At 44.1% G+C, this 19410-nt stretch overlaps 1 protein-coding gene across 28 annotated transcripts in view; it reads right to left on the minus strand.

The window, feature by feature from the left end:
* Nucleotides 1-6456: 6456 nt before the first annotated feature.
* LOC110500961 (neuron navigator 3) overlaps nt 6457-19410 on the minus strand; it is a 390216-nt gene continuing 377262 nt past the window's right edge. For all 28 annotated transcript variants that reach the window (XM_090213540.1, XM_090213537.1, XM_090213539.1 and 25 more), the window contains 10 exons: nt 18563-18660; nt 17824-17919; nt 17420-17588; nt 14918-15153; nt 14575-14729; nt 13712-13783; nt 11884-12080; nt 11120-11238; nt 10785-10988; nt 6457-9068 (listed from right to left, as the gene is read on the minus strand). In XM_090213540.1, the coding sequence (XP_090069666.1) occupies nt 8949-9068; nt 10785-10988; nt 11120-11238; nt 11884-12080; nt 13712-13783; nt 14575-14729; nt 14918-15153; nt 17420-17588; nt 17824-17919; nt 18563-18660 (1466 nt within the window). In that variant the 3' untranslated portion in view covers nt 6457-8948. The remainder of the gene's footprint in view (nt 9069-10784; nt 10989-11119; nt 11239-11883; nt 12081-13711; nt 13784-14574; nt 14730-14917; nt 15154-17419; nt 17589-17823; nt 17920-18562; nt 18661-19410) is intronic.

Below are 19410 nucleotides of genomic sequence, written 5' to 3' on the forward strand. Positions count from 1 at the left end.
GTGGCTTCTTCTTCGAGATTTAACGGCAGTTGGCATCCAATTTGTTGCTTTACCGCCACCTACTAGACTGGAGTACAACTCCCTTATACTTTGCTTGAAAAATAAAAATGTACTAAATAAATACCCTACCATCTAACATTACACTCACACATAAAACAAATTATTAAATTAACACCACCCTACTCCACTAATTACATGTATTTATTCCTACCTCATGCCAGCACCCTGAAAGGATGTGACATCACCACTTAACACATCCTGTAACTCTTCTGATGTCAAGTCTCACACACCCAAATACCTCTCTGCAGCTGCCACCACAATGTCAATTTTATGCAACTTCCGTTCCATCCCTGCAGTACAGTTGATAACCATTTCTATAAATGCTAAAAATTCAATCTTACTGAAACTTATATCACTTTGTGGCCTATCCCTCTGTACTGGTAGATCTCTACTACTCTCACCACTCCTCCCTCTGTACTGGTAGATCTCTACAACTCTCACCACTCCTCCCTCTGTACTGGTAGATCTCTACAACTCTCACCACTCCTCCCTCTGTACTGGTAGATCTCTACTACTCTCACCACTCCTCCCTCTGTACTGGTATATATCTCTACTACTCTCACCACTCCTCCCTCTGTACTGGTATATCTCTACAACTCTCACCACTCCTCCCTCTGTACTGGTAGATCTCTACAACTCTCACCACTCCTCCCTCTGTACTGGTAGATCTCTACAACTCTCACCACTCCTCCCTCTGTACTGGTAGATCTCTACAACTCTCACCACTCCTCCCTCTGTACTGGTAGATCTCTACAACTCTCACCACTCCTCCCTCTGTACTGGTAGATCTCTACAACTCTCACCACTCCTCCCTCTGTACTGGTAGATCTCTACTACTCTCACCACTCCTCCCTCTGTACTGGTATATCTCTACTACTCTCACCACTCCTCCCTCTGTACTGGTAGATCTCTACAACTCTCACCACTCCTCCCTCTGTACTGGTAGATCTCTACTACTCTCACCACTCCTCCCTCTGTACTGGTAGATCTCTACAACTCTCACCACTCCTCCCTCTGTACTGGTAGATCTCTACAACTCTCACCACTCCTCCCTCTGTACTGGTAGATCTCTACAACTCTCACCACTCCTCCCTCTGTACTGGTAGATCTCTACAACTCACCACTCCTCCCTCTGTACTGGTATATCTCTACAACTCTCACCACTCCTCCCTCTGTACTGGTATATCTCTACAACTCTCACCACTCCTCCCTCTGTATTGGTATATCTCTACAACTCTCACCACTCCTCCCTCTGTACTGGTATATCTCTACAACTCTCACCACTCCTCCCACTGTACTGGTAGATCTCTACAACTCTCACCACTCCTCCCTCTGTACTGGTAGATCTCTACTACTCTCACCACTCCTCCCTCTGTACTGGTAGATCTCTACAACTCTCACCACTCCTCCCACTGTACTGGTAGATCTCTACAACTCTCACCACTCCTCCTCCTTAATCCATCTTCCTCTACTTTCCTCACTAACTCAGCATATGAAAACTTCTGTACTACTCTAACCCTGGAAACCTCAACCTGTCATTTCTGATCCCCAGCTCCATGGGCACCCCTACAATTAACACATTCCACTACTTTCCCCACTACTACACAGTCCTTTGTCTCATGCCCTTCTGGACACTTCTCACACCTTGGACCTCCCCTCCTACACACTGCTGTCTCCTGCCCTTCTGGACACTTCTCACACCTTGGACCTCCCCTCCTATACACTGCTGTCTCCTGCCCTTCTGGACACTTCTCACACCTTGGACCTCCCCTCCTACACACTGCTGTCTCCTGCCCTTCTGGACACTTCTCACACCTTGGACCTCCCCTCCTACACACTGCTGTCTCCTGCCCTTCTGGACACTTCTCACACCTTGGACCTCCCCTCCTACACACTGCTGCCACATGTCCATCAGCTTGACACCGGTAACATTGTAATGTATTTGGCACATACACTCGTACAGGATAACTTATATATCCTAACTTCACTTTTCAGGCAAAGACTCAACTTCAGAACTCAAAAGAACAGACATTGACTCTTCTGTTTCCCCACTCGCCACCCTGTCTGCATCGCATCAAACGACGAGCATCACATACACCGGGAATCTTTCCCCTCAGCTGGTCAACTTTTATATTTACTGCTACCCCAGTTATCACTCCTTTCATTGGTGACCTTTTCTTGAGAGCGAAACAATTAACTTTTCTTGCCCCCATTTGTTTTACTCCGAGCGCCTTCTCCCTCTGACCAACAGAAACACAAACAATTATCACTAGACCCCTTCTAGTTACCCTCACCGATTCCACATTACCCAACTATTTTTTTCTCCCACTGTGAAACCACAAATGGATCAGCCAAAAGGCAAGAGTCCAATTTTTCCATAAACTTTACTCCTACTGTCACAGACTCATCTTTCTCCTGATCCTCGGTGCATACCTCGGTCCCCGATAACTTCACCACACCTACCACCTCCGATACTTCACCCTCATTCACTTCCATTTCTCCTCCTGTCTTCAGCTCCCTCTGCTTACACATTCTATCATTCTTTAACAAATCATCTCCCTTTTCCCCACAATTTTTATCCGACTAAAGCTCACCCTCTTCTTCCCTCTCTCTCTTAGACCTCCTCTCCCTCTCTTTTTCCCTCCATTCCTTCTACGTTTTACAAATATACGTCTCCTTATGATAATACTGCACTACTCCTGACAACCATCTTGTTCTTGTTTCCTCTAGGGACTCCATTTCCACCGAGGCGTCCGTCCTCTTCCCCCTCCACCTAGTGGAGCTTATAGTAGTTGCTTCTTCTTCTTCTTCTTCTATGATATCATGGCGGTCCGCAAACAAACGTTTAAAGTGCATGCCGCCACCTACTGTGCTGGAATGTACGATCAATCATGATCTGCCCAAGTCTGTACTACCATGAAAATAAAATTCAAAACCTAAAATTCTACCACACCCTCCCCAACCCCATTAAACTTTATATCATGCTGAATCACTCCACCCTTAGGACTGTTCAGCATGTCAACAACCATTTCAACAGTCTATTACCCCCAATATCTCTTTTGCCATCTCCACAATAACCTTCAACCTGGCATTTCTGCTTTCCACAACCCGAGTCGTATTGATAACCTTACCAATAAAAACTTTGAAGTCAACTTTATTCATTATCAACGTGGCCTTTGACACCACACATTCATGAGCACAAGATTTCTGAACAAGCTTCCAAACCATCATGACTCCTCCTCCTTTCTCTGTAACTGACATCCACCTAATGCTGCACTGTGTTCTCCCCCACAGTTACAGTACTTAACCTTCACATTGTTTTCACCGTAATCATGTGCCCCTCCACACTTGGCACATCTTTTCTTTCCTTTACACTGAGCAGCTACATGTCCCATTATCTGGCATTTAAAACACTGCTGTGCATATGGGACAAATTCTCTGACATTGAAACTAAGGAATCCTGTCTGTACTTTTCCCAGCAAGACATCATTGATAATCTTTCACTTCTTTGACCCTCTTTCCTACTGAACAACCTTTTGGCCTCAATCACTCTGCCTGCCTTCACATTGTCTTTAATTGTCATCTGTGGACATAGATATTGGGACCCCAGTGATGACTCCCATCAATCTAGCATAAACACCAGGGACATGGCTTTTAATCTTCTTTCCATTAAGCTTTTCCATTTCCAGTATCTTCACTTGCTGAGCCTGACTACCACACAATATTTACAATCTACCATTTCCAATGAGTCAAGCTAATTTCACTTCACCTTCCTCTTTCTCTACAGCGTTAGCTCGTCAGATAGGGTGTAAGTGAGGCCCTGTGGTCTCATCAAACACCATCACAATTTCCACTCCAACACTTCATTCCTCTTGGTTCCTACCTTGGCCCTCTTTATGCTTCCCTTACTAGACAATCCACTACTTTCTGTATCATGATCTCTCTTCTTCCTATGTCTTTCCACTACTGCCCATTCTGGTCCTTGACCCTCATCCTCCCGCTCCATAGCATCAGAACTGACACCCATATTGTCCTCATTTCAGCATAGCTGTTGTTTCACCAACCTTTTCTCAATTTCCCTCATTTCGTCTGCAATACTCGCCGCCATTTCCGACCTCCAACCCTCACTCACACTCCCATTCTTGCCCAATCCTTCCAACCCTCACTCACACTCCCATTCTTCCCCAATCCTTCCAACCCTCACTCACACTCCCATTCTACCCCAATCCTTCCAACCCTCACTCCAATGAATCGTTAGATTTCCCCATGTAACTACTGGCAGTTATAACTCAAGGGTCTTTTCTCAATTGCATTCTCCTCGTGTCCTCTCTCATCGCCCCCTTCTCAAAACCCAATGGAAGAAAGGGTCAGAGGGGCGGGACCTCTGGCTTTGTCATCCAATGGGTTTTGAGGAGGCGGCAAGGAGAGAGGACGCAAGAAGGATACAATTGAGAATCTCCCATTATCAATGTTACCGCTTACTATTATAGCAGTTCATAATATAAATGTATTGTATTATTGTATTGCTTATACCTGATATTGTATTATAATTACTAATTATTCCTCTTCTGTACTTTCAGAAACTAAGTTTAAATTGTTTTGTTTTAAGGGCCTCCCGGGTGGCGCAGTGGTTAAGGGCGCTGTACTGCAGCGCCAGCTGTGCCATCAGAGTCCTGGGTTCGCGCCCAGGCTCTGTCGTAACCGGCCACGACCGGGAGGTCCGTGGGGCGACGCACAATTGACCTAGCGTCGCCCGGGTTAGGGAGGGCTTGGTCGGTAGGGGTGTCCTTGTCTCATCGCGCACCAGCGACTCCAGTGGCGGGCTGGGCGCAGTGTACGCTAGCCAAGGTGGCCAGGTGCACGGTGTTTCCTCCGGCGCTTCCGGGTTGGATGTGCGCTGTGTTAAAGAAGCAGCGGCTTGGTATCGGCGGCGGCTTGTGTATCGGAGGACGCATGACTTTCAACCTTCGTCTCTCCCGAGCCCGTACGGGAGTTGTAGGAGTTGTAGCGATGAGACAAGATAGTACCATGAAATTGGGAGAAAAAAAAAAAGACGTTTTTTTTGTTTTTTTATCAATTAAAGCACATTTGAAGGAACCCGTTAATAACAATTGGCCATTTAACCTAACTGGAAGTGGAGTTGCTGACATCTTTCTTAGTGAACGTTGACGCCAGCTTTTGTTGGACGAGGAACATAATGTACACTCCTTTAAAAGTTAGCTTTTTAGAATTTCAAATATGGTGTATTTGATCAAGAGCACTTGTGGTCAGAGTTCTGGAGTGGCTCACAGGGTTGGCCATTACTCATCCAGTAGCTCACTGACATGGATAGGTAAGCCAAAGCTGAATGATAGACAAACACTTGTGGTCAGAGTTCTGGAGTGGCTCACAGGGTTGGCCATTACTCATCCAGTAGCTCACTGACACGGATAGGTAAGCCAAAGCTGAATGATAGACAAACACTTGTTGGCAAAGCTCTGGAGTGGCACAGTAATCGGTTATAGTGGCATAATCTATTGGGCACAATAATGTTACCCAGCCAGCACCTTCCATCCCCAACATGATTCTCTATGAGGGAAAGGTTCATGTTAAGTTTAGACATAGTGGTAGAACCAAGTGGAAACCCTGTCCCCAGCTGTACTGTATGTCCAGATACAGGTGCTGGTTCTGGCAGGAACAACGTTCCATCCCCAACATGATTCTCTATGAGGGAAAGGTTCATGTTAAGTTTAGACATAGTGGTAGAACCAAGTGGACACCCTGTCCCCAGCTGTACTGTATGTCCAGATTCAGGTGCTGGTTCTGGCAGGAACAACGTTCCATCCCCAACATGATTCTCTATGAGGGAAAGGTTCATGTTAAGTTTAGACATAGTGGTAGAACCAAGTGGAAACCCTGTCCCCAGCTCTACTGTATGTCCAGATACAGGTGCTGGTTCTGGCAGGAACAACGTTCCATCCCCAACATGATTCTCTATGAGGGAAAGGTTCATGTTAAGTTTAGACATAGTGGTAGAACCAAGTGGAAACCCTGTCCCCAGCTCTACTGTATGTCCAGATGCTGGTTCTGGCAGGAACAACGTTTAATCCCAAACATGATTCTCTATGAGGGAAAGGTTCATGTTAAGTTTAGACATAGTGGTAGAACCAAGTGGAAACCCTGTCCCCAGCTCTAGTGTATGTCCAGATACAGGTGCTGGTTCTGGCAGGAACAACGTTTAATCCCAAACAAATGTATGTTTAAATAAAACTGCACACTAGCAAACAGCGACCGTAAATAAAGGTAAGAGCAGTTGTGTGTGTTAACATTTGTTTGGGATATCTCCAAGTCTGTACCAGAGGAAAGATATGGAGGAGAACAAATGATCAGAGACATGAGATAGAACAGGACGCATTGTTTGCTCATGTGACACCAAATACCATTTATTAGGGCTTTACAAAGACTACAAAATCCCTCCAGATGATTTAAATCGCTGTCTCTGTCTATTTACACGATATGTTACATACAAATGTACAAAATATAAAACATGTAAGGACAAATGTTTCAACAAAAAAAGAAACTCTTCTCTCAAAGCAGTAAATGTTTTCAACTGAGATGTCATTGAGATTGTATGGTGTCACCATGACATAATGGTACACTGTTTGTGTTGTGAAAACATCTGGTTAACTAGGCAACTGATTGTGTCCTAGGGGAGCAGGGAGGAGTGACTAGATGTCTGCTGTGTTGGAGGGGAGCTATGTCTTACCGTGTGTGTGTGTGTGTGTGTGTGTGTGTGTGTGTGTGTCAGGCTCTAAGTTTAGATGCAGGCAGGCTGATGGGGTAGACCAACAATGATGTGTGCAAAAACAAAATAAAACATACGTTTGTCACAGCCAAGTGATGACAACAAGAGCTTGTCCTGAGGTTGTGACAACATTTTCTGCAGAAAATGGATTCTGATAGATTTAGTTGACCAGTAGCACCTGTTATTTGGAATTGTAAATAGCACAACAGCAGGAAAATAGTACCTCCAGAATGGGATGACAAAAAAAAAAAAAAAGATTATACTAAAACCGAATACAAGACTGAATGAAAGTATATTCAGAAATGTTACAGTGTAATGCTTTGTGAAGTGAATTTTCGCCTGTTGAATAGGGGGATGAGTCACCAAATGCTAGTTCCAGAGAATACACAAAAGGGAAATCTGTGACAATGACCAGATTTGCTTTTCTTGATAAATTGAATGGTTTGCTCCTCAAGTCAGTGATTTAGTGAACATTAATATGCAGCGTTTTAAAATAATAATATCATACTGTACATCGCATGCCTCCTGCATAGGCAAGACAGCCAATCACCACAAGACATACACCTGTTTCTGACAGCTTGTTGGTTTTTTGCATTTCTATTTTGTATTTTTGTTGCAACGTACAATAATTCTCAGCGAGTTAAAGCGTAATATAACATCAACAGGGAAGAATGCATCTCTGATTCACTGTGCAATACTTTATTATTTACACCCCCACTTTAGCTGTGCAAAACCAACCCACTCATTAATGGAGGAAGGACAATCAAAATCCAAAATGGCTTCTGTCCCTTCCACACGCTGTTATGTAAAAGTAAAAGTCTCCTTCAAAATGTTCCCCCCTAGAAAGCTTAAAACATGCTCCTTAGGCTAGAAAATCAAAAGGGTCGGGTTGTGCTCATGACATTTCAAGTGAACCCAGCTCAACTGGGTAAAAGCAACAACTAAAAAAATGCCCACCCCTTTGAACTTTTATACAATTGGTCAGTTCCACTTGCAAATACAGTATAACAGCCATTTTGCTTGTACAATATTACTGTCAGAAACAAAAGTGGATGGTTTTGGGCAACATACTTTGACAGGATCTGTGAGATATTTTGGCCTAAAAGTAGTTATAAAACTCTCCTTCACTGTACTGAAATTAAAGCACCCACTGAGACGATACGGGACCACTTCATTTGAATGGTTGTGTGTCAGGAAGTGTGTGTTCCTGTCAATCTCCTATCCACTCGGGATGGTCAGCAGGGAGCCAAAGGCTGAAGTAATACACCCGTCTCAGAGCTTTGCATTGAGAAAGCACCAATATCAGGCTTGTACTGTTCTTGACCTGGCCCTTGGATTGAAGGAGCCACCCCTCCCTTCAGCACCCATCTGTTGGCATAGTGCTGTCCATCTTTTAAGGAAAGGGTGAACAACAGGTCTGCTAGTGTGAAAAGCCTAAAAGGACTCTGTGGATGTGGACGAACACGTCACAGTGCCCTTGGCAGTATATCAAACGGTAACACGGGCACTTGTCCATTGTTTCACAGTAGCAGTAGGTTGGACGACACACAGTGCTCTTTTTGTGCTTGTTGGCGAGGGGTGTACGGAGGGTCTTGGCGTTGCCTGTAAACTAGGGACAGGTTTAAGCACGGGACCAGCACCATGTGGCTCGTCTGAGGTCAGGGTTTGACGGGAGGGATACGTGCCTTTTTTTGTTCAGCACCTTAGTAAACAAAACCAGAATTTGGCCCTTGTAAACATCCGTAGTTAATACAACAACTGTGAATCAACATAATTCAAACTATAATGTCAATTCCAGTTGTACGGTGTAGAACCACAGACATAATTGTCTCTCACTGTGTACGTGCAGCCTGCATTTTGGGATGCCACATCCAGTGGAGAAATGGAGGACTGTGTCTCAACCACCATACACAAAAATCTACTCCATTTTGTCAGAGGGCTTACTCCCCCCGACCCCGCTAACAGACATCTCCTGACTACACACATCTCTCTGTGTTATGTGTGGGGTGCCTGGAAGTGTTCGAGCCGCCACGTCTCGCTGACGCCACGCTGAAAAGCGCTCCGCTCCGTCACTCCATCTGAGGTCTCCTCTCCGAGCTCTCGTCTAGAGCGCCGACTCCAGCGACGAGTCCAGCTGGTCGTCATGGTGACTGGCGCTGTCGCTGTCGCAGCTCTGCGCGCTGGAGTAGTTGGCCGCCTCCTGCAGCCTCATTAGCATGTTCATCTGGAAAACACATAAAACAAACAACCAATAAAAAGACTGGTGAACAAAAAGAGAGCCAACACCACATTGCTATTCAGAGTCCACTATCACAACTACAAGGTCTTAGACTGGGTATTATCATTAAGGTGACAGTGCAGTGATCCTTTATCAGAGATAGACACCAGGGGGCCCGAGTGTCAGCTGCTTTGTCCACTTGCATCGTGCTTAATTGCACACAAGTGCACACACCTGGTTCCTCATGTCTACATCAGACGTGGTTTTAAAAGAAAGATGAAAAACCAGCCGATCCTCAAGGCCCTGAGGAACGCAGTGGCCCATTCCTACCATATATGGAAAGCACCTGGCACAGCGGTCTTCATTTTCCCTGTAATGGTCCTGGTGGGCCTATAGGGAGGCGAGCGGCCAGGGCTGGAAAGCTCTGTGCAGGCCTCCTCTGATGATTACACAGTAATGTGTTGAGGATTAAGTGGCCAACAGAGAAAGCCCATTCGTATTCAACTCCCCAGGAATCGCCTGCCACACGGTTTATCACGCACAAAGTGGAATTAAAGTGTAGTCATCCGAATAACGAGCTGCTGACATTTCAGAGCTTAATGGGTTGTGTGTGTGTGTGTGTGTGTGTGTGTATAGGGGGGTGGTTGTGTGTTTAAATCCCCCTTTGTCTTTTCTTCTTTCAAAAGACAAGGTCATCTGCTGTCACGTTTGTTATTGGTATCCTTGGAAACTAGCTTTACTCACTGATGTCTTTTTTTATAGTTTATTATTTCTTATTATTATGTCCACCAACATGGTCTCCTTCATGTTACTTCCTGTAGCTTAAGTAAACGTAAAACTCTCTTAGCAAACTCTTTTCATATGACTCTATTTTACATATCACTGTACAAATAAAACGGCCATTCAAATCAGCATTAGAATCGGCTATCAGTTAGAACATGCCTGTGATTTCAGTCTTCATCATGTTTAAAAAAAAAATATTTGACCTTTATTTAACTAGGCAAGTCAGTTGAGAACAATGACGGCCTAGGAACAGTGGGTTAACTGTCATGTTCAGGGGCAGAACGACAGATTTTCACCTTATCAGCTCTGGGATTCGTTCTAGCAACCTTTTGGTTATTGGCCCAACTCTCTAACCACTAGGCTACCTGCCTCCCGGAATCATTGTGTTGTTCTGGCTCTCTAACCACTAGGCTACCTGCCTCCCTGAATCATTGTGTTGTGCTGGCTCTCTAACCACTAGGCTACCTGCCTCCCTGAATCATTGTGTTGTGCTGGCTCTCTAACCACTAGGCTACCTGCCTCCCTGAATCATTGTGTTGTGCTGGCTCTCTAACCAATAGGCTACCTGCCTCCCTGAATCATTGTGTTGTGCTGGCTCTCTAACCAATATGTCTATATTTTCTGGACCACTGAAGTGGTGCTCAGTCCTAGAACTCTAAAACTGAAGTAAAACTGAAGTGCTGGAAGAAGGGTTCAGGGTGGAAACTTAATTCAATAATGTTCAATAATGTTTAACGATGCTCCGAAACATATTTGAAGGAAATTAAATAATTGGACAGGAAAAGGTGCAACACTCGCTCACCATTAAAGACACATAGTTTTATTAGACAAGCTTAAAAGACTGACGTTTCGACAGTCAATGGTCTTCTTCAGAAATGAGAAATCCCCGTACTGGACCTTCTTTCAGCATTTCAGGGCTTTGTTTTAATTTGTCCTTACCAGTGGGTCTCCTTCCGTGTCACTCTGTGACACTTGTTTGGAGGAGGCGCCCTCTTTGGAGGAGCTGTAGCCATCATAGCCCACGTCCTCTGGCCGTAACTGGAGCAGGGCCTGGCTGTCATGCTGCAAGGAGGCAGATCTCCAGGGGTAGGTGTCCTTCACCCACTTGGACGGGTCCTCCCACGCCGCCCTCTTGCCGTACAGCTGTAATGGTGGCCACAAAAAGAGAAATGAGTTAAGCGAAAGGAGAAATCCTAGATGCTGATGACAGGGGCAACTTCACCCTACACCGGTACCCCTCTACTTTGTGTCCTTTGACCTCCGTCTGTACCCACCTGGAGCCCTTCTCTGACGGCTTCCAGCAGGTAAGGCACCAGGGAGTAGTTCCATAGGTCAGTGAACCACACCCGCGAGCCATCTGCATCCATGGGGCAGGACAGGAAGAGCCTGGGACCTGAAGGCAGAACACAACACATTCCGTGTGTTTTGTGGGATCAGAGACAATTCATGCTTGATTGGAAAATGCGGTCGGAGGCGCAGTACGGATGGTGTGACGCAGAGGCTAAATTGAGCTCTGTACCGCATCACCGTGCGCCTCTCAAATGTTGTAATAATCCGGAGGGCTCTGTATAGCTCCGCATTGACATGATTGGTCGACGGTACATGGGGACGGCAGGTCCTGCATAAATACAAACTTACTTCCTAGACAACAGCTCTGTGCTGCTCAGCGAAGAGCAAGAAGTATGAATGCCCTGACTTCTGCAGAGGCCATATCAAATCAAATCAAATTTATTTATATAGCCCTTCGTACATCAGCTGATATCTCAAAGTGCTGTACAGAAACCCAGCCTAAAACCCCAAACAGCAAGCAATGCAGGTGTAGAAGCACGTAAATGCTGTAAATGCTGCTCGGCCAATGCAGACGTCTGATTGACCATGTAGCAGCTTTCAGTTTGAGCAAGGCATTACCTCACATAGCCAAAGCCACAAAACCAAAATACACTTATTAGGTGTCATGTGTGCAATGTTCAAAATATCATTAGAAATATGTGAACTCAAAGTGTGTGTGTGTGTGTGTGTGTGTGGGGCATTGTCTAACCGATGGTGACGTCTGAGGAGCTGTGGGCCTCCAGGAAGCCGTTGAGGTGCTGCCACGTCTTGGGAATCCAGTCGATGACCTTGATGAGGTCATTGCTGCGCATGTTCCTGTTGATCTCCGTCTCGATCAGCTTCCTGCGCAGAAACCGGCCCAGGAAACCCTTGACCGGCTCTGTGTGGTTGGCACACAGCACCCACCTGGAGACAGGGGAAGAGGATGATGAGACAACATGTATGACATCACACTATGGAGCAGCTGTGATGGAATTGGAGGCTACATGATTCCGGTAGACCTGAAATGATTGGATGTGGTGGTTATTCCAATCAGCCTATGGAGAGAAAAGATAAAGCATCAAGTTTCTTATACCTAGATCCAATTCTTTCAGATCAGTGACTAGAGAATGGCACTAGAGGTCGATTTGGAATTCAGCATTAGAGAAATTCCATGCAAGTTTGGCCCAAAGATAAGGGCTGTTTGGTATATATTTGAAATCTGTATCCCAAATAAATCCCCATTGGTGATGACTGCTCTGTTGTCAGTTGTCATAATAAAGATGACTGCTCTGTTGTCAGTTGTCATAATAAAGATGACTGCTCTGTTGTCAGTTGTCATAATAAAGATGACTGCTCTGTTGTCAGTCGTCATAATAAAGATGACTGCTCTGTTGTCAGTTGTCATAATAAAGATGACTGCTCTGTTGTCAGTCGTCATAATAAAGATGACTGCTCTGTTGTCAGTTGTCGTAATAAAGATGACTGCTCTGTTGTCAGTCGTCGTAATAAAGATGACTGCTCTGTTGTCAGTCGTCGTAATAAAGATGACTGCTCTGTTGTCAGTCGTCATCATAAAGATGACTGCTCTGTTGTCAGTCGTCATAATAAAGATGACTGCTTGTTCTGAGGCTTGCACTCTGGTTTGATCATTCCATATTGTAAATCCGACTCATAGTCAGGAAGGCCAGTATCAGCGTGGAGGTTGAGCCACATTTGGCCTCATGGCATTTTATGAAATGCTGGGCTGTTTCCTGTACCTTCCATGGTGACAGTGTGATGAAAATGTTAATCAATGAATGTCAGTGTGATTTTGCATGCACCCAATGACAAATATATCTGTCGCCACATTAGTCACGTAATTATCTTCTCAAATATGTCACGTAAAAAACTACCAGGTGTGTAAGGCCTAAAATGATATCAGGTCAAATTAGCAAAGCTAATTAGCCAAGTTTAAGATGCACTATGCATAAAATCACTCCGCCATTGCCTGTTTAGGGGGGGGGGGGGGGGGGGGGGGGGGGTTGATGTGCCTATTGATTCTTATTGAATGTGACCTGCCTTGTTCATCTGGCCCTGTCAGAGACTAAAATGTGAGTTTGTTTTGCTCTGTTTTTTAGATGTTTTATTTTGTTCACGCTTACATAAAATGATTAGATATTTTTAAAGCATTGTAAACTTTATTTTTGGTCCAGTGGATGGTTGGGTGATTTCTCCCCCCCGTATCCCTTGTCTGTTTACAGGAACAATGGTGAGGTGTGTGCCCTTTAACCTTGGTAGCCTGGTGTGTTTAACTTGTCCAAAGTACGGGTATCTTTAAAGCTATTCTTCTTTTTCTTTTTTTTTCTAGTTGAGTATATTATTTATATTGTTTTGTGTTGTCTTGTGTGTAAAACTGAATAAACAGAGTTTTAAAAAAAATGAAAAATGACCCAAAATCATGTTAGTTAACGAATCTGCTTGAATATGTTGTCTGTACAGGAAAAACAATATGTTAAAAGCAAAGAGCAAATGAAGCTTTTGAATCCTGGTTTGAGTGTTGGTGAAGGTACACATACCTGAAATTGTGGTGAAGCTCAAGGTTGGGAGAGGAAGACACTCCCTGGTTCATGGTTCCAATCACATAAGGGCTGCAGACAAGACAGAACTATCATACTGAGGACAGTGCAGTGACGTACCAGGGCCAGGCAATAAGGATATGTACCTTTCCTTTCACAACAGTGATTGTGATCATCAGGGAACAGTAGGTCAACTATCTTGAATAGAATACGAATTGCATTATCTTGTAATGAGTAAAGTTAGAAATGGTTGTTGGTATAGAATCCCAGTGTTCACATTAACTCTAACTGTTGCATTTGAGTTAAACACAATAATCATCATCATCACCATCATCATCCCTACCACCACCATCATCACCACCCCATCACCACCATCATCATCCCTACCACCACCATCATCACCACCCCATCATCATCATCATCACCATCATCATCCCTACCACCACCATCATCACCACCCCATCACCACCATCATCATCCCTACCACCACCATCATCACCACCCCATCATCATCATCATCACCATCATCATCCCTACCACCACCATCACCACCCCATCATCATCACCATCATCATCCCTACCACCACCATCATCATCACCACCCCATCATCATCATCATCACCACCACGACCATCTTGTAATGAGTAAAGCTAGAAATGGTTATTGGTATAGAAACCCAGTGTTCACATTAACTGTTGCATTTGAGTTAAACACAATCATCATCATCCCCACCACCACCCCCATCATCATCATCACCACCATCATCATCATCACCCCCATCATCATCATCATCACCCCCATCATCACCACCACCATCCTATAGCGGCTAGACTTCCTTCCTGTGCCGGTGGAGCTATACTCACCATTTGTGGTACTTGTAGTTGAGGAACCCGTTGAAGATGTCGCTGAGTGAGCCGATGTGGTGGAGGTTGTCCAGTATGACCACGGTGGGCAGCTCCGTCTCGCTCTCCTCAGTGTTGCACTGCTCTGCCAGGCTGGATAGGTACTGACGCAGGTCCTGCACAGAAACAACACACAGTGAGCTGAAAGATGTGGCCATTATTCAGAAAGTGAGTGTAACTTTGTCTTTGAAATAGGACCACTGTCCTTGATACAGTACAATGCCAAACGAGGCGATTTATAGACAAATATCCCGACTCCTTAGCGACTAGTTCCTTAATACTATTGGGCTGAGCGTTTTCTTACCTTGCTGGATTTCTGGTCCACGTTGAAGCTAGCCAAGTTGCTCTCCGTGACCTTTCGACCAGACTTGGTGACAATGAACTCTGCCAGCTTGCTGGCCAGGAAGGACTTCCCGGTGCCGCTGGGGCCAGAGAGGATGATGCGGCGATGCTCCATGAGCAGGTTGAGGTATCTCTGGACGATGGGCTTGGGGATGAGGGTGTCAAATACCAGGCTGTCTATGCTGTTCTCCTTCACACCTGCAGGAGTAGAGACGTGATTGTCTGATGATACTAGGTGCTAATCATACAGGATATTATCATGTTAACGGTATATAACAGTACCTCTCACAACCTGTGTTAGACTGAATACAATTCATGCCATTCTAATGGGAATGGAATGAATTGAGTTCATTCACTCAGGTAATAGCCCATAAAATATCATAATTAAATGCAGTGTGATGGCTAATAAATTATGTTAACATAAAATAAATCATGAGAAATGGGAAGAGTTGATTATTGTTTATGGTGCAACTCTTTGGGACATCATGTGGCGTATGTGTCAAGCGTCTCAGAGTCGATTTAGGATCAGCAGAGTAACTATAATTCAGCTTCAATGACTGCAGTGTAACTATAATTCAGGTTCAATGACTGCAGAGTAACTATAATTCAGCTTCAATGACTGCAGAGTAACTATAATTCAGCTTTAATGACTGCAGAGTAACTATAATTCAGCTTTAATGACTGCAGAGTAACTATAATTCAGCTTCAATAACTGCAGAGTAACTATAATTCAGCTTCAATGACTGCAGAGTAACTATAATTCAGCTTTAATGACTGCAGAGTAACTATAATTCAGCTTTAATGACTGCAGAGTAACTATAATTCAGCTTCAATGACTGCAGAGTAACTATAATTCAGCTTCAATAACTGCAGAGTAACTATAATTCAGCTTTAATGACTGCAGAGTAACTATAATTCAGCTTCAATGACTGCAGAGTAACTATAATTCAGCTTCAATGACTGCAGAGTAACTATAATTCAGCTTTAATGACTGCAGAGTAACTATAATTCAGCTTCAATGACTGCAGAGTAACTATAATTCAGCTTTAATGACTGCAGAGTAACTATAATTCAGCTTCAATGACTGCAGAGTAACTATAATTCAGCTTCAATGACTGCAGAGTAACTATAATTCAGCTTCAATGACTGCAGAGTAACTATAATTCAGCTTTAATGACTGCAGAGTAACTATAATTCAGCTTCAATGACTGCAGAGTAACTATAATTCAGCTTTAATGACTGCAGAGTAACTATAATTCAGCTTCAATAACTGCAGAGTAACTATAATTCAGCTTCAATGACTGCAGAGTAACTATAATTCAGCTTTAATGACTGCAGAGTAACTATAATTCAGCTTCAATGACTGCAGAGTAACTATAATTCAGCTTTAATGACTGCAGAGTAACTATAATTCAGCTTCAATAACTGCAGAGTAACTATAATTCAGCTTTAATGACTGCAGAGTAACTATAATTCAGCTTCAATGACTGCAGAGTAACTATAATTCAGCTTCAATGACTGCAGAGTAACTATAATTCAGCTTCAATGACTGCAGAGTAACTATAATTCAGCTTTAATGACTGCAGAGTAACTATAATTCAGCTTTAATGACTGCAGAGTAACTATAATTCAGCTTCAATGACTGCAGAGTAACTATAATTCAGCTTTAATGACTGCAGAGTAACTATAATTCAGCTTTAATGACTGCCGAGTAACTATAATTCAGCTTCAATGACTGCAGAGTAACTATAATTCAGCTTTAATGACTGCCGAGTAACTATAATTCAGCTTTAATGACTGCAGAGTAACTATAATTGACTGTTGATAGGAGCTTGGACACTACTCCTCCAGTGAAAACACAACTGTAATGCAGAGTGCTGACACAGGATTCAATGGCACCTAGTTCAGGCCTGGCCCACTACATTTTCCTGCTGATGGCCACTGTTGTGACTATGGGAGAGAAGCGGCCATTACGACCACGTAGCAGCCAGGATGCGAGTGAAATAAAGGAAGTGTTGTCTACTTTTTTTTAGCTCTGGTGAATAAAAATGGAAGCCGATGTTAGTCCATTTAATTAAAACACCTCCTTTGCCCCTTCAGGAGCAGTACATTGACTGAAGTGTCCGAAGTGCTTTGCAAAGTGCATGAGAGTATTGTCATGTCAGGATTAAGAAGCTTTTTGGACATTCTATTTAAACCTTCTGGGGTTCCATTTTGTCATGTTTGGAAATGTGTCATCCTATAGGTGTAGGTGGGTTGTTCCTGCTCAGGCCTCATGGTCAACACTCAAGGCCCTTCCTCTATATCTGTGCTATTTTTGATTTAATAAACTTTATTATCCCACCAGAGGGGAATGTGTTTGGTCATGTCCTTAAAAGGATGTAGGACGTACAGTAATACATAAAACACACAACAATAGAAACAGTGAAATGCACCATGCCGTTAGTCTGGGCCATCCTAGTACCTTTGAGGTTGACGCTGATGACGTTGTTGTCCCCCACCAGGTAGCCACAGGGCAGCATTTCAGGCAGTTCAGAGGCATGGGCCCGCACCACATCCCCCATCCTATAGCTGACTATACTGTCTGAGTTCAGACCCAGACTGGTCAGTGGGTCCACCCGGAACACGTACTCCTGGAGGGGAAATGGACAAATTGAATTCTATGATAAAGACACATTCTATCTAATATCTCAGTGTTTATCCATACGTTTCCACAGCAAAGAAATAGTCTGTCAATCATACAGATGAAGAACCATATATCATGAGCTTTTTCTGACACAAAAAATGTAGTGCTTCATATTTGGTTTTTGGTCTGTCGGGTTCAGTCAGTGACTGATCATATGGTGAGCAGGGGGAAGGAGGTTTTACCTTGAACAATCGTCTGATTACTCCATCTAGCACATCCCACTTGGTCTTTCCGCTCACGCCGATGGAACCAATGAGGTGCTCCTGGCTTTGCATACCCTGAGTGTACGATAGGGAATTAGAAAATGTAGCATGTCACAGACATGAATGAAAATAAGTGACAAAATTGTTGTATCGAACAGTGACTTGGACTGAAATAGGTGCCAGTGTTTATTTTGGTTGCCGGTACTGTTTATATTAAGGTGCAGGAGCTCCTAAATGCTTTTGATATAATATTTTACAAGAGGAACAGAAAAACTAAGGTACTGGTACTCGGCTCCGGTGAGCTCCTGCCCAAGTCAAGCGCTGGTACCAAAGCATCTGATTATACGACAGCATACGATTCTCACATTGTTATTCTAGGCACCATATCTCATTAGCTTCCTTGGTCTTATTGGAGCCACTGTTGATTCTAGGCACCATATCTCATTAGCTACCTTGGTCTTATTGGAGCCACTGTTGATTGTAGGCACCATATCTCATTAGCTTCCTTGGTCTTATTGGAGCCACTGTTGATTCTAGGCACCATATCTCATTAGCTTCCTTGGTCTTATTGGAGCCACTGTTGATTCTAGGCACCTATATCTCATTAGCTACCTTGGTCTTATTGGAGCCACTGTTGATTCTAGGCACCATATCTCATTAGCTTCCTTGGTCTTATTGGAGCCACTGTTGATTCTAGGCACCGTATCTCATTAGCTACCTTGGTCTTATTGGAGCCACTGTTGATTGTGACCACAATGCGGACACTGCGCCCCTCTTTGCGTAGATTGCCCTCATAACCATCGTCCAGGAGAATATCTGTGGGCACAAACACAACTATCTATCAAGGGAAGAAACAATCTTGGGGAAAAACATCTCTGTAATGAAAGCGTCTGAAAAATAGAGAAGTAAAAACAAGAGCCTAAATTTAATATAGAGCGGTCCTTCTGCCTGTTTGAAAGACACGGTTGTCAGGCTAAAAAAGTTACATTGCTAGGAGCTCGAGATATTAATTATAAACATTATATTTTCCTCTCTCTCTGCTTTATTTACATTGAACTGGGGAGCAAGGGGAACTACTTTGTATTCGGCTGGCTTGCTGGCACGCAGGCTCTGTGCAGGGGTGATAAGGGCCCTCTGCCACTCGTCTTCCAACGCGCTGCTGCTCCCAACTCACCCCCCTATCAATTAAACAGCCCCAAAGTCCCCTGAGAGTGTTCTATTTTAATTACAGCACAGACGAGGAGACCAAAGGAGGACCGAACAGCACTCCACTCATCGACGAGGACAAGGCCGGATTCGGAGAAGAGGAGCATACAAGGTTTAATTAGTCTCTTACTCACTCACACACACACACACACACACCTCTTCGAGGAGTTTTGTTCTGACGTCTGCTTGATTGATGCAGATGATATTTCAACTTGAGGAACTCTACTTGGACAAACGTGCTGTGGTGACTCACCTTCATCCAAAACAATTAGCACATAGTCTTCAAACTGGCTGAACAGCGTGTTGGGTACCAGTAAATATTGATCAACTCAGCGTGTTGGGTAACAGTAAAGATAGGAC

The sequence above is a fragment of the Oncorhynchus mykiss genome, chromosome 21 (assembly GCF_057628025.1).
Source record: "Oncorhynchus mykiss isolate SJ-2025 chromosome 21, ASM5762802v1, whole genome shotgun sequence".
Taxonomy (NCBI): Eukaryota; Metazoa; Chordata; class Actinopteri; order Salmoniformes; family Salmonidae; genus Oncorhynchus; species Oncorhynchus mykiss.